This window comes from Kryptolebias marmoratus, linkage group LG3, assembly GCF_001649575.2.
Source record: "Kryptolebias marmoratus isolate JLee-2015 linkage group LG3, ASM164957v2, whole genome shotgun sequence".
NCBI lineage: Eukaryota > Metazoa > Chordata > Actinopteri > Cyprinodontiformes > Rivulidae > Kryptolebias > Kryptolebias marmoratus.
This window is the reverse complement of record NC_051432.1, coordinates 10,030,833-10,046,072: the sequence shown is the minus strand read 5'-3', so window position 1 is coordinate 10,046,072 and position 15,240 is coordinate 10,030,833. Positions and strand designations below refer to the sequence as shown.

The 15,240-nt window shown below is 40.2% G+C and overlaps 1 protein-coding gene across 1 annotated transcript in view; it reads left to right on the top strand.

Moving 5' to 3' along the window:
- prss12 (serine protease 12) overlaps nucleotides 1–13,183 on the top strand; it is a 34,347-nt gene extending 21,164 nt beyond the window's left edge. Inside the window, exons 9-13 of the mRNA XM_017407473.3 lie at nucleotides 2,614–2,819; nucleotides 3,746–3,824; nucleotides 6,648–6,770; nucleotides 10,409–10,704; nucleotides 11,867–13,183. Coding sequence (XP_017262962.1) covers nucleotides 2,614–2,819; nucleotides 3,746–3,824; nucleotides 6,648–6,770; nucleotides 10,409–10,704; nucleotides 11,867–12,189 — 1,027 coding nt within the window. The 3' untranslated portion in view covers nucleotides 12,190–13,183. The remainder of the gene's footprint in view (nucleotides 1–2,613; nucleotides 2,820–3,745; nucleotides 3,825–6,647; nucleotides 6,771–10,408; nucleotides 10,705–11,866) is intronic.
- Nucleotides 13,184–15,240: the final 2,057 nt, after the last annotated feature.

Here is a 15,240-nt window from a genome sequence, read left to right as displayed (position 1 = left end):
ATGTAGCTGTAACAATTACATTTAACTCGCTAAATGTTGTAAAAAGTGACATCAGAAAATCAACACTACATTTTTAAACAGTGTTTGAAGCTAAATGTGACAAAATTTAGGCATGAATTTTGAGCACAAGCTCATTTACAAACGGCGGCCCAATAGTATGACTACTTCTGAATACTTTGTGCATGTTTGCCCATTCATACATCACAACATTTGCCTCACCCAGGAGATGGGTGATGTGATCTTTGGTGTTTGTAAGTTTAATACTTTTCAAACTTTCTACCTTCATTTACAAAAAAAAAAATCCATAGAAATGCATCAAGATCTCTTCAGTTCCTCTAAAAACATTGTTGTCTTCTTATGCTACTTTTAGCTAGCCTTTTGCTTCTTTTAGCTTTTAGCTAACATTTAGCTAAATTTAGCTTTTAATTAGCCTTCTGTTACATTTAGCTTTTGGGTAGCATTTTGCTACTTTTAGCGAGGCGTTTGGTACTTTTAGATTTTAACTTCCCTTATGCTTCTTCAGCTTTTAGCTAACCACTTGCTGCTTTTATTTAACATTTTGCTTCTCGCATGCATTTTGATACTTTTAGCTTTTAGCGAGTGTTCAGATTCTTTTCGCTTTAACAAGTCAGTTTCCGCTGCTTCAACAAATGCCAGCAAAGTCATTCAGCACTCAGCGTTTTCACAGACAAATGCAGTTTCTCTTAAATTAATCTTTTTTGTGTGCCTTTAAATGATAGATATAAGCTTTAGTGTTTTTTCCACCTCTGCATTAAGTCATTTAATCTGGATCCTTGTCAAGTATAATAATAATAAAGATCCAGGATTTATTATTTTTTTTACTGACACATATGTCAGGGTGCAACAAACTACGGTATGTCCCAATATCGCCAACTTTTGAGACTCTTCCTTCATTTCCGATGGGAAATCAAGGGGGATGACCAAAGAATAACTAAACCAGAACAACCTGTCTTCATTTTTTCTCTCATCTCTCTTCAGAAAAGGGCCCCTTAGCTGCCCCTTTTTTTTTTTTTTTTGGTGACACAAACTCTTTGAAAGCCACATCTGGAGCACATAAATGTGGGGGAGCTGGAGGAAGTGTGTTAGAGGTGTGGAAACGCCACGTTCAGATCATCAGTTTGGGTCATGCTGGGTGTGGTGACAACTTATGATGTGACAAGTCTCCAAACGCAAAGAGTTTGCTCTGAAGCCAATAAGAGGAAATCTATACTGACATGCACAGATTCACAAAAAATTATATTAAAAGGCATCAACATGCACCTACATGTTGTGGAGATTTTAAGGTTGACCAGCATCCTGTTTTGGGATGAAGCAGGTCCAGTAAATGAATGGTTAATGGTTTAATTGGTTCTAAATGACAATGATCACAGTTAACTGCTGGCATCTTGGTTACATTACATTTTTAGCTTCATACAATAATATTGTGCACTGTATGTGGCAAACCCACCCAGATTATTTATAGTTTTATAAAAAAAGGTACTCTTAAACATTTTGTGTTCAGTTGACCATGAACTTAAATATACCTTACCATCTTTATTATACCGACCCATGTTACTAATTAAGTCAGTCATCCTAATTTGGTTTGGTGACGAGTCAAACTGTCCCAGTAACAATGATATACTCATCAAAGTGCAAGTGATATACAGTGCAAACACTGGCTGTATTATAGAATAAATTAAAGGCTTACAATACTTTAAATTGGCTGCCACCTTTTCATGCTAGAGTTTTAAAATACAATCTTCTTGTGTTATGACATCTATCCATCCATTTTCTCCCAGGAAGGTGGTGCCTAACTGAAACAGTCATTAGACAAAAAGACAGGTCTCTTTTAACTAAGGGGTTTTTGCGATATCTTTAAAACAGTAGAGCGTGATTAAATGCATTAAAAACCTCTGATAAAACATGTGCTTTATAAGTGACATGGTGAAAAAACTGTTGCTTTGAAGAAATGACCTGCAGCTTGCATTAGCCTTAACATTAATTCACTGATAAAGATGTCTTTTGGGCGGGAAAAAAAAAGCTATCCAGCAGCCCGCGTTACATTTTAATTGTTGTAGTACAACTGCGTGCCGCTACAGAAACACATGGAACAGATACGATGTCAGTGTTTTAGGCTTACTTCCAAGTGACGTGAAGGTTCACCCTCTGTATGATAAGTAGAGCTCGGGGAGCTGCTGGAGACAGATGTAACTCTAAATGTCTCAAGAGTCCCAATAGATGACTGAGGTTATGAGATTTGTCACCAGCTGAACTCCAGGGGCGCAATATAAGACCTCTCTCTGTTATCTATCCATCTTAATTAAAATCCCCGTCACGGCTTTTACATTCGCAGCCACAACCTATAGGCCCGTCCGTGAGCGCAGTTTGAAAATAAAACAAAAGAGTTGAGACGCTGACACAAGGACCCCTGATATCAGACTGTGAAAGTGTTTGTCTCACTGCAGGAGAATGTCACATCATGACATCTAAGCCGGCATGTCATCAACTCACACTTCTCTTCTTTTGAAAAAAAAGAAAAAATGGCCGCAGCACTTTCTGTATAAGCTTACTTCTTTTGCACAAAAGCTTGAAATGTCTGTTTTTTCGCCGCAGTGGCGTCGCAAAGGCCCGCGTGATGGCGTACTTCGGGGAAGGAACGGGCCCCATCCACGTGGACAACGTGAAGTGTGCCGGGGAGGAGCGCTCGCTGGCGGACTGCATCAAGCAGACTCCCGGCACGCACAACTGCCGCCACAGCGAGGACGCCGGGGTCATCTGTGACTACGGTGTCTCGCAGCACAGCAAGAAAGAGGTCAAAGGTCAGCCGAATAGTCGAAACCGGGTTTACCTTGAAGCGATTGTCCAGGTCTTTTGAAGTGGAGGTCGGTGGAGAAGTAATGAACAATCAGTATCTGACCTGTTGTAGATAAAACTTTGTTTGTCAAATGCTTCTCAAAATTTTTGAAATTGGAGTTGGTTTAAGATGGCAGATATCCACTTTGGAACTATGCCCTGCTTGGATTAGCCATTAGCTTATCAATATGTCGATATTAAACTCTCTGTCTCCAAACTGAGCTTGTTCAAAGAGCCATCTACAGCAGGTAAGATATTAACTGTTCATAACCGTATCAAAAAACCCCACTCCAAACGGAGCTTCTTTGGTTCACGTGGAGCCTTAAAGGAACTGTGATGTGTTTAACAAACACTGCCATTTTGTCTCATGCAGTAAAGATTTTTAATGAGAAACGTCAGTAGGTAAGATGTTTAGCAGAAAGTCTGGGATTTTTTTTTGTGTGTATATACACGGTGTATGTCCAGATGGTAAAATGTTCGAGCCGTGTTATTGCTTCATTCTGTCTATCACACATCCGAACCGAGTCAAACAATGCTATCTGTTGCCCGCACATGTGCTTTCACTGCCGCTTCTCACGTGGACGTTCCTTTTCAATAAGCAAAAACGAGGGTGTTTTGGCTCGCCGTGCAGACTTTTACCATCCCATTCACTTTGACTATAAAGCGACCTCTAATTTATTTGATTTTTCATTTAATTTCAGCCCCAGATGTCGCAGTGAAAGATGAATTTCCAACATCATTTCTTTGGACCAGTCTAAATATTTAATAGGTGTAACATCTGAGCTGAAATGTATGGTATAGCGATCATTACCCTTCCGCACACACACACACACACACACACACGCACTCTCACACGTTCCACATCCATCGGTTCCTCTTTTGTCTCTGTCAGATCCTGTCAACTCAATTTGCGGTCTGCGGCTCATACACACTCGCCAGCGCCGAATCATAGGAGGAGAAAACTCTCTGAGGTAAGCCGGAGGGGACAGATGGAATTAATAAGTGAACAAAGGAAGCCCGTCAGAGACGGTGGCCACATTTCAAGACCTAAAGCTGCAAATGGAAGACGGCTGATTTAAAGGTAAAGGAAAAGAAGTTTCCACTTGTGTGAACAGAGGTTGTGCCTGAGTCCAGCAGCACTGCGTGGAACTGCATTAATACTGCGATAGATACAAGTAGTTCCTTTGTCTGAAATTGACGAAGCACAAAATCTTTGGACCTTTTTATTTCATTAGGTATTTCCTTTTCCTTCTGACAAGTTATTGTAAGGGATCTCAGCAGGGTGAGAGCTGGTTAGTCATCCTCCTGGTTATCACTCAGCGAAGCTTTCAAATATTGGAGGCAGCAGCTGCAACCTTACGTTAGTTTTCAAACACTAGAAATGGAAAAAAAAAAGAGAACTTATTTTAAAATATGTGTACAACTTGTTGGTAAACTTAGCTCTCTAAAGACTTATTATTTTCTTTCCTTTTCTTTAATAGCTATTTTTTATATATTGTCAACATATTCATAACATTTAAACAATTCCTAATAAAAAAACAGCTTTCTCCTGAGTGAAGCCCCTACCCTCCAGCCCACCCTTCATCCCACACTCGTTGAGATTGTTATTGGATGTGCATTATTCATTTAGAGATTAATTAATTTAAGGTTAGAGTCTGTGTTCAAAAGCTGAACCTCTGATAGTTGGATTTTTACCAGCTGATAACGTTCATCTAAAAGTCAGGGGTCCCTGAACGTTTCCTTACAAGATGCATGAAGAGCCTACGGTCCTCTGGGGTCAGATGACAGGCCAGCTAGATGTCTTATCCTTGATGTCAGGTCAACTCTGTGAGCGAATTTTAATTGTGTACATATTGGTAATTCAGGTTTTCTTTTGAAGCCCTAGTCACATTAACCCTAACAGTCTTCCATTTATCCAACTATTTTACATTAAAAAGCTTTCAAGGCTTTATATAGATGAATATTTGGGGGAATTCAATGTACACAGTGTGGTTGTGGGCGCGTATCCAAAGTCAATAATATAATGAACGAGTGTAATTTCATTAATGAGTCAATAAATCTTAACAGCAGTCCACCTGGAAACCACTCACCTGTCATTAAAAAGAGAGGACTTTTCTGGTTAGTCGACGAAGAGAGGTTTCTCCATGGGTGAGCCCGATGCTGATTTTTTTTTTTGTTATTATTTTTGTTTAATCAGGGCGACCAATGGCTAATTCATGAAGCTGAAGCTGATTTGCTTTTTTTTTCCCCAGAGATATAGTAGTTTAATATTCATGTGCATATTATTGTGTCAGATTTAGCAAAAAAGAGCAATAAAAAACAGGATCATAGAAATTAGCCATGTGGTGCAACTCTCATCAACATGTGCGGGGTCCTCAGGTCAGCACACGGGTTTGAAAAGTCAGAATTTAGGGTTTGCGAAGACTCAGACTCAAATAAAATTAACAAAGTTCTGTGTTTTTACACAACCCGCAGCTCAAATCTGTGGCGCCTAAAACTCTGCACCAGCCACTAGTGATGACATCATTAGGCCACTGACTTTGGTTAGATCCTAAAGATTGTAAATGTGTTTAATTAGTAACGAAATAATAGAAAAGTGTAAAATTAGCATAACATGTGAGTCAACTTTCTTTTGGAGGTTTGCTGGTGTTGTGGCAAAAAAATAGCACCTTTGCAGCGAAGCGTGCACAGAGTACAGTAACGACTGTAACAACACCGTGCTGCCCACGGATATGCCTGACTTTTTATCAGCTTAGTAAAGCCAGGCATGACCTGATCTGATGATGCTGATTACTATAGTAATGGCAAAAAAAAATGGTCTAACTGATCAATGGTCAATTTGCCTACCTCAAATGCTAAAGTCCTTTGTGGCACAAATTGGCCGAGTTTAATTTGATTGTTGCGTGGCTCTTGATTCTATTTGGGAAAAAAAGAGAAAGAAATCAAGATTTTGTGGTTTTTGGAACACTTTTAATTCAATACATCCAGTAAATGAATTTGTACTGTTGAGCTGTAGGGACAAGTCAAAAACGAACAACAAAGAATTAAGTAAAAGAAAATAAAAACAAGCGGCCTGGTGCAAGGCACAGGGAGCTTACAAAGCAACAATCCAAATATCTGTGCAGGTAGGCCTCCAAGCACTGCTTTTTGACAATGACGATAGTCTGCAGCCTGCTTCGCCCGTTTGTTTAAACCAGGGGTCTCCAATCCTGGTCCTTGAGGGCCACTATCCTCCATGTTTTGTTTCCCTGCTCCAACACACCTGATTCAGTGGTTAAATCACCTCTTCATGTTCTGTTAATCAGCCATTGGTTTAAATCAGGTGTGTTGGAGCAGAGAAACAAGTAAAACATGCAGGATAATGGCCCTCGAGGACCAGGACTGGAGACCACTGGTCTAAAGGAGTGAGGGAAACAAAAAGAGGCAGCTCGGGTCATTTATGGATGAACTTCTTTCTTTGCGTGTGAGAGCACAAGTTCAGAGTAAGTGCACATTTATACTTCTCATTGCCTCGTGTAAACCGAGTCTGCCACGCACGTTATTGTTTACTCTTCTACCGAAAAACTGTAAATCACATACATATGTTGCAATAACGACAAACTGCTAATGGTTCTGTTTGGATGAATTGGGATGCAGGAACCAGACGCGGTGGTTTGCGACCACAGACAGATCCCGTTTCATTTCACTGTTCCTAGAACTACAAGGCAGAAGTGCAGATTCTTAAGGTTGTTTACGACGTTGTATAATTGTTTGTGCGTGTCCGTATTCATGTCTATGCGCGTCTGTGTTTACAGGGGTGGCTGGCCGTGGCAGGCTGCCATTCGTCTGCGAGGATCTCGAGGAGACGGGAGGCTGGTGTGTGGTGCGACTCTCATCGACACGTGCTGGGTCCTCACCTCGGCACACTGCTTCAAAAGGTCAAAATCCAGCACTCTCACACACCTACCTGCTGTTTAGGAGGCCGGAAGGATTTTTATCGCCTGCTGCTGCTCAAAGGCAAAAGGCGTTTTTTTGCCAGTGTCTGTGTGTCTTTCTGTTAGCAAAATATCTCCTCAATCAGTGGACCTTTTTTAATGAAACTTTTAGAAATTATTCATTAGATGTACATCTACAACTGATTAACTTTTGAAGTAAACCTCATTCAAGATGGCTGCCATAGCTAATCAAAACAACCATCACAAAGATGGCTCTAACTCAGTATTGACCTAAAATCTGGTGTGTTAGTAGCCAAGACTAATCCTCATCATATAATCTGAGTTCAAACAGATTGCACAAGTTCTTCAATTAAAATTTCACCATTATCTATTTGGAGTCTACTTTATTTGTCTGTTAGTAAAATATCTCATGAACCACACGATAGATTTTATTGACACTTTCAGGAAATAATAATTGGATGGACTTCTACAACTGATAAACTTTTGGAGTCAATCCAATTTTAGATGACTGCGACAGGCAGCTCACATTTGTAAACACAAAATGTCTATAGCTCAGTCAGTTTTACAAATTTCATGCTAAAACTTGGTGTAGTTGTAGCTAAAACTCATTCACAACATATACTCTAAGTACTACTCATTGTGCATGATATTTGCCTAAAACTATAGTATTAATTTTTGGAGTAAACCCTGTTTGTCTCATGAATACATCTCATGAACCACTGGATAGATTTTAATGAAATCTGTAAGAAGTAATCAATTGGATGAACATCTACAACTGATTAACTTTTGAAATCAACCCAATTTAAGATGGTTACCACAGCGAACTGTCAATAACCAACACAAAAATGATTATAATTCTCTCAGTTTTACTAATATGAAGCTAAAATTGGATGTGGTAGAAGCCGAGAGTAATTTACAACAAATATTCTGAGCACGACAGTTTGCAGTATTGCATGAGCTTGAGATGAGTGTATTCAAGTCTGTCAAGTTCCTGGGAAGCCAACTGATGGCAGTAAGACTCTGGGGTGTGGTTTTGGCTGCAGCTATTGTGCAGGTGGTAGGAAAAAAAAAAGTCAATTATTTCCTACTTCATCTGGTCTGGGGGGCCTCCACGTGGCGCCAGCAGCCTGAAATCAATCACTTAATGCATACAAAGAAGACGGCAGCTGCTGAGGAGACCCCCAACCACAAAGTCGACAATAGATGTTTCATTTTAAGTTGCTCTGCTGTATTTTTTTTTTTTTTTTTTATGGATGTGTTTCATTTTTCTGTCCATTACCAAAATATCTCCTAAACCTCAAAAACAAATTTTAAAGATGTACATCTACGGCTCATTAACTTTTAAAAAGGGCAATAACTCAGCCAACCAGACAAACGCTGTGGTAAAATTTGGCGTGCTAGTAGCTGAGAGTCATTCGCAACACGTGCTGTGCTTCGGGCTCGGCATGTTGCGGTATCACACCAGACTGCGCTGCGTCGCTTTCGAGGTTCGACTAAAACGGCTACAACGCTACCATTTCTCAACACGAGACGATCTAAAATGCGAGATGCATCCCTTCAAGGAATGCTGGGCCTTTCATTCACTAAAGCTTACGTAGTGCAGCTTCACATGCCAAACGTGCATTCGGCATACCAATATCAGTCGACAGTGAGAGTGACATCACAAGACTGAATAGAGGGTGTGGTTATAGCAAGACAAAATCATTATTAGGGGTTATTTGTAGTTTTCAGAGCATATTGTGGATGTAATAACTAAGATGATACCTCACATACCGCCTCAGGCGTCGCATTTTGTGCCGAACGGTTTTGGTATTTGACAAACTGATCTTTTGTATTCGGCAAAGAATGCATAACATTTGAGTCCTTATTATAGCGGCGCTAACTGTCACACTAATAGCAGGCAATTATTTCAAACGTTTATTGTCGCACAAAAGCTGCGCGCACACCTAAATGCCCGTGTGTATTTCATAATCACAAAGCAGAAATATTTGTTGCGCATGTCTGCGTCGCTGAAGTAAACGGTTGTCACTTTTTACAGTGACAGCTACACGTATGACTTTGAAAAGCTCGAGGTGTTTCCTCTGAGGACAGGTTCAGTCAACAGTTTAGTTTAGGGTTTAATGACCAAATTTTACACGTGTTGCTACAAATAAATAAAATAACCGCGCCACGGAAAACAGCGTGGTCTGATCGAGGCGTAAACAGCACCTTAGTAATGAGAATAACATTAGCAATTACCATTTGGTCATACTGTATTTATGAGGCTTCACTTTCCCTTCTGAGAACATCGTAACTGTGAATGTCAAACACTTGAAGGTTGTTCTCCTGGCTGCGAACACGTATCGGCCTTTCATGCTCCGAGCTGTTAGTCTCAGCTCCGACAGCTTCCAGGAGACATTTGTTGACGTGCAAGCCAGAGCACACGGGCCAGAAGAGGCACTTCCGACTTGACAGTGTCACCTTTCATGTACGATGACCAAAATAAGACGATATGCGCGCTATATGCTCTCATTATTAAAATAAAAAGGGACCTCAGGTCAGCGGTCACATGTTCTGAACACATTAAATCTATTTATATGTTGAACTGCACCGCTGAGCTCCTGCTAACAGTCACATAAATGCTTCTCATAAGAAGTATAAATAAAAAAAACTAAAAAGTGCATTTTGAGCCCTGTTTGCTTTTATGCTTTTGAATGGCTGTCTCCTGTTACTCCATGTCCACTGTTAGCTTTGTAGTGTGTGTGTTTGCTGGCATACTTAAAAGGTTGGTCAGCATCGTTTTTGCTCTGCCAGAAATGCGTTGGCACTCTCTGGTCAGGAGATCTTTCCGGAAACTCTCGACCATGTGTAACTGGACACAGAGCCTCGGCTCGGTCCAGAGTCGTCCTTCTTTCGCCCCCTTCCTGTTCCCTTCTTGCCCATCGCTCATTCTGCTCCTCTCTCAGTCTGGCTGACTTTGTTTGTAAAACACGAGACTGTTAAAATATTTGTTTGGCTGTATCGGGTTTGTCGTGGCTTTAGTGTTCTCGTTTTGTTCTCAGACCAGCTTCAGTTTGGGTCTTTGGCTTTTTCGATTTTATTATCCACTGGTCGTTTTTTGCTCGGGTTTTTGCAGCCGAGTCTGATCCCCAAGACATTCTCAGTGCTACCAGGTTACATAATATATTTGTTTAAAAAATTGCCATCAATAACAGTATTTGAAGCCCACCTCATTCGTCTGTTACCAGAATATCTTATGAGCTACTGGATGGATTTTAATGAAACTCTGGGAGAGCAGTCACTGGATATACATCTGCAACTGATTAGCTTTTAAAGGCTTATTATTACCGTGGAAGAGTTTTCTGTGCTTTAATGTAATTGTTATGCATGTCCGTGTTTCATTTGTTTTAACTAAAACAGTTTCCTCTTTGGTAATAAGGTAAAACACTGTGAGACAAGTACAATTTTGATAAAATCTTAAAACTTATAAAACAATTTCCAAGCTAGCAAGAAAGTGTACACTTTTGCCACCTTGAGTACAGCAGCACAAATATTATCACACATTCAAAAATTGTTTCCTTGAGTTTATAAATCGGCCGTGGGACTGATGGTCCAAACTCTCCCTTATCTGATTTCTGCAGGTATGGAAACAGCACCAAGCAGTACAAAGTAAGAGTGGGCGACTACCACTCCCTCGTCCCAGAGGAGTATGAAGAGGAGTACGGCGTGGATCAAATTGTCCTCCATCCAAGCTACCATTCCCATAGCAACGACTACGACCTGGCCTTGGTTCGTCTGTCTCTGGGAGCCGTGGGCCAGACGCCGGGGCAGTGCGTGTCATTCAGCCGTCACGTCCTCCCCGCCTGTCTGCCCATGAAGAGAGAGCGAGTGCTCAAACAAGCCAGCAACTGTCATATTACTGGCTGGGGGGACACAGGTAAACCGTGTGTGTGTGTGTGTGTGTGTGTGGGTGGATTTGAATGTGGAGTTTAGCGAGCAGCTTGGAGTACACGGCACGATTTCAGAAATCAGTCACAGATTTTATAGTAAACAATACAAAAAAATGTTGGTTAGTTGTTGTACATTTTCCAAAGGCTAAATAAGAGCGTGGCACTGGTTCCAAAAATACAACGTGAGAACAATTTTATTAATTTTCACGCGGTAATTAATCCTGCTCTTTTAAAATGCACTTGTTCGACTTCATTTTCAGACTCAGGCCATACGTCTGAGTCTGTACGCAGGCACACATCTGTTAGTGATCTTTAAATTACACGCTGATGTCATTAATCACAGCAACCCGGTTACAAAGGTCTGCAAAGTGTCATGCTCACACGATACAAGAGCATGAACTGCTGGCTGTGAAGTGTTTTTTTTTTTCTTTAATCTGCCTAATACGGTACAATTCACGTGTAATAAAGTTTGCATGTTTGTGAGTGTGTGTGTGTGTGTGTGTGTGGTAGGATAGTTTTACTGCTTTGCTTAAGTAAGTCCCACAGGCTATTTAGAGTCTGCAATGTTTAGCAACAGCCATCTGACTCAAGGCTGCATGTCTGCTGTGTACAGCTGTTTGTGTTTGGCTAGCTGCCTCTCTCATATCACACATGCAAGGCAAATTTTTTCCACGCGCGCGCTACTCGAAGCTGTCGTGGATAGTTTCTGACACTATGTGGTCAGCAAGACTAGGAAAAAGGAAGGCTGACACCCTGCCAGAGGACTCGACTTATTTTCAGTTTTCAGTAACAAGTTAGCGTCATTGCAGCTCTGGAAAGTCAGAATGGTTGTTGTCGCTAATTTGCTTGACCTGCCGTTTGACCTCGGTCTGTGTGGCGGGAAAAAGGGCCATGACTTCAAGTGTATCAAAGAAAGTGAATCTTTTGTTTTTCAAAAAAAAAAAAAACTAAGGTAAAAAATGTCTGAGCAGACCATGTTTCTGTACAAAATTTCCTTCTGAGCCACGAGATGCAAACAAATGCAGAGTTTCTCAAAGGCAGCAGTAATGAAATCAGGTTGCTTCACTTTAAGCCGACGCCCACCTTCTTTGACACTTGCAGATGACCACCTAAGCTCTCCTGAACTCTCCGTCCTCGCTCTCCTTTCAGGACGCTCGTACTCGAAGACGCTGCAGCAAGCCGCCCTGTCCCTTCTGCCGCGCCGCCACTGCCAGCAGTACTTCCACGGCGCCTTCACAAGCCGCATGCTCTGCGCCGGGAGCACCCAGTCCGAGAGGCGCGTGGACAGTTGCCGCGGCGACAGCGGGGGCCCGTTGGTGTGCGAGCGGCCGGGCGGGGGTTGGGTGGTTTACGGGGTCACGTCCTGGGGCCACGCCTGCAGGACGCAGCAGTCCCCGGGCGTTTACACCAAAGTGTCCGCTTTCAGCTCCTGGATACGCAAAGTGATTGGACGTGATGAGAAAAGGCGATAAAAGAGCGACGAACCAAAGGAACGGACCTCTCAATCAGACTTAATGGCTCTCAAGGACTGACGGGTCAGATGTGTGGGCCAAGGCAGCAATACATTGTGGTCCTGATGATCTGATGTCATGGCATTATTCACTGAGGTGGTAACCTGAGGTTTACGGGGGCGGGAGGGGGGTAAGGTAAGAGGACAGTGCTGATTTCCACTCTCCTTATATTTTGCTTTATTTGGAAATTTTTTTTGTTTTTATTTGAGTCATAAGCACTTATTTAAACAAATAATATTTGAAGTTATTAAACACACAAATATGACATTACTGTCATTGTAACACTGCAGACTACAAATTTTTAAAAACTATTTTATGTTGAAAATCTTTTTTTTTTTTTTTTGTGCTTGCTTTTGTTATAAACGTACATTGTAATTTATTACATGAAACACATATGTTGAAAAAGGGCCCAAACACATAGCAGACTGCTCATGCATGCACTTGTGCATTCATATAAGCAGTGGCATGACAAGAAATTTTGCAAACTTGCACTAAAATCCCCTATTTTGGTACTTTACCTGCATGATATTTGGTGCTTCTGTGTTCAGTATTGTAGTCATATTGACATTTGCCAATGTGAAATATGAAACCTCATGTTTTTTTCTCTTCTTTTTATATGTTTTTTTTTTTGTTTTAATCTGTGAAAAAAATACAAATCATGTTTCAGGTCTTAATATTGCTCAGGCTTTTATACTATAAATCCAAAAATTGGTAATCTTGACTTTGTGCTGAGGAATGTTTACAAAACAAAAGGTGTGTCTGAATCAAAGCACAAAACAATAATCCTAACTGTTGTTTCGTCAAAATGTTGTCCTTGTTTGGTATTTTGATGTTGCCTTTCTTCTGATACAGAAGGGCAACATAGACACTTTACTTCTCTTTAATTTGTTGTTTACTTTGTGTTATATTGTGATGTATTCAAACATTTCCTCATAAAAATCACATTTTGTAAGAAGTCAGGCGGCCGTGTTTTTTCTTCTCGATCACTTCACATGTGAAAGTCAACACAGCCAGAAGCTGTTTATGTAAATACATGTCAGTAATAGCATTCTAAAAGGCTGTCCCACTTTTGTCATAAAGCTTAAGAGGTGACAGCTGCTGTGATGACAGAAGCCTTTCAGGTATGTTTTTTTGACAGGACCCTGTCAAAGGCAGCTCCTCCATGTCAGACAATGCTTCTGCACACAACAAGTCAGTGGAATGTTGCAAAGTGTTGACAGGAATGGCAACCAGTTTCTGAGTTGTTCCCATTTGAAAAGGAAAATGAGATACCAAGTAAAGCAAGAAACTAAAACTTGTGGTAAAGAAAATGTTGAGAAGAAATGTGCACATTTTACCCAGCACTTGATGTTTCTTGGATTTAACTTTCACTACCTTTAAAATTTATGATAATGTAACTGTTACAGTAATGAAAGTTGACTCTTAAACATGTCCCCCTCCTTTTAAAGTCGTCTTTGACATCCCGTACTTTCAAGGTAGATTTGGTTCCCCTCAAGCCAAAGTCTCTCCCCTCATATCCTAATATTTCTTTTTTAAACTGTAGCACAAATAATTACTGCAGTAAAATTCACTTGGGTTGACCGTGTTCAAGTCAAACGTGAAAAAAAGAGCTTAATGTCTTTAAAAGTTTAGATGTGGACAATGTGTCCTACATGTTCCACAACAACCAAGGTTACTGAACTTTCAGGCTTTGGATGTGGAAAACAAATGTTTTTTTTTATTTTCATAATAAACTTGTAGAAAAGATTTACAAGTTAAAAACTGATGTTCAAACATCGCTCAGAAAGAGCTGGGAAACCAATATGAATGTGCCCACATTAGGAAACAAAAGAAAAACAACATTAGCCTTTTAATGCTTACACAAGTAAAACATGCGTGCAAATGTCTGGGTCTGGTTTCTTTTTTTAGGCTTCTCTGTCTCAGCTGGAAGACAGTTAGGCTGTCAGTCTAAACACGCCCTCTTGTGGTTTTTCTTACACACTGCAATTTAGAATTTAGAGCCTTAATGGTAAATGCTGAGTAATAATTACAGCACAGCCTTTAAGGGTTTTTAATGTTTTCTTGTGCAAACACTCAGTGATGGAAATCTTTACAAAGTAATGCTAAAAAAATTTCATAAATCATAAAGCACTTCTAGTAGTTTTGAGGTTTTGTTAGATGGCATATAAACACTATTTGATTTGCTTTTGACTTTTTTTTGCCACGTAAATCCATGTTGACTTTTGGTTTTAAGAACCCTTAGACTAAAAGTTACTCATTTCAAAGTAAAATAAAAAAGGGTTATTAATGTGGCTAATAACTCTGACTGCAGCAAAAAGAAAAACTATAATCTTTCAGAGTAGCTCATTTTCCTAATCCAATATTTTCTCCAAAATTGACCCAAACTAATGCTGACTCTTCACTTGATGACAAAAGAAATGTGGAGTACATCTTTTCTTTGAAGACGTATAAAGAAAAAAGTTAGCATACCAGCTTGAGTTGAGCTGAGGCCCCTCACAAACAAAAAAGACTATTACCAGTACAGACCAGTACCAGAAGATTTAATGGAAACAATCTATAAAACACAAGAGTTTTGTAAATGTAAAAAAAAAGTCTGTTTACATTTTTACTCAAAAAATTGATTATTTTTCTGCTTTTTGACTTTAAGCCAGCACATTTCCATCTGTAGATGTGGTAATGCCAAAGCCAGTTGTTTACAGAAACAAACAAAAAAAAGAAACGTGATATTTTAGTCTTTTAATACTCACAAATGTTTGTGTCACTGTGTACAAGGACTGCATCCTAAGGCTCTATTTTGTAAGGGTCAACTCATAAACTTTTAATTCTTGTTCATCAAAGAGAGAATTTGAATCTGTCAGAAATATCTTTAGCCATTTAAGTTTTACATGTGCTTCACTGTTCTCAACATTTCCTATTTTTTGGAAGAGATGACACTTCAGGCTCAGGTCCTCTACCCGAGGCTTGGGAGCTTGAGGGTTCTCTTCAGTATCTTAGCTGTTCCTAGGAATGCGC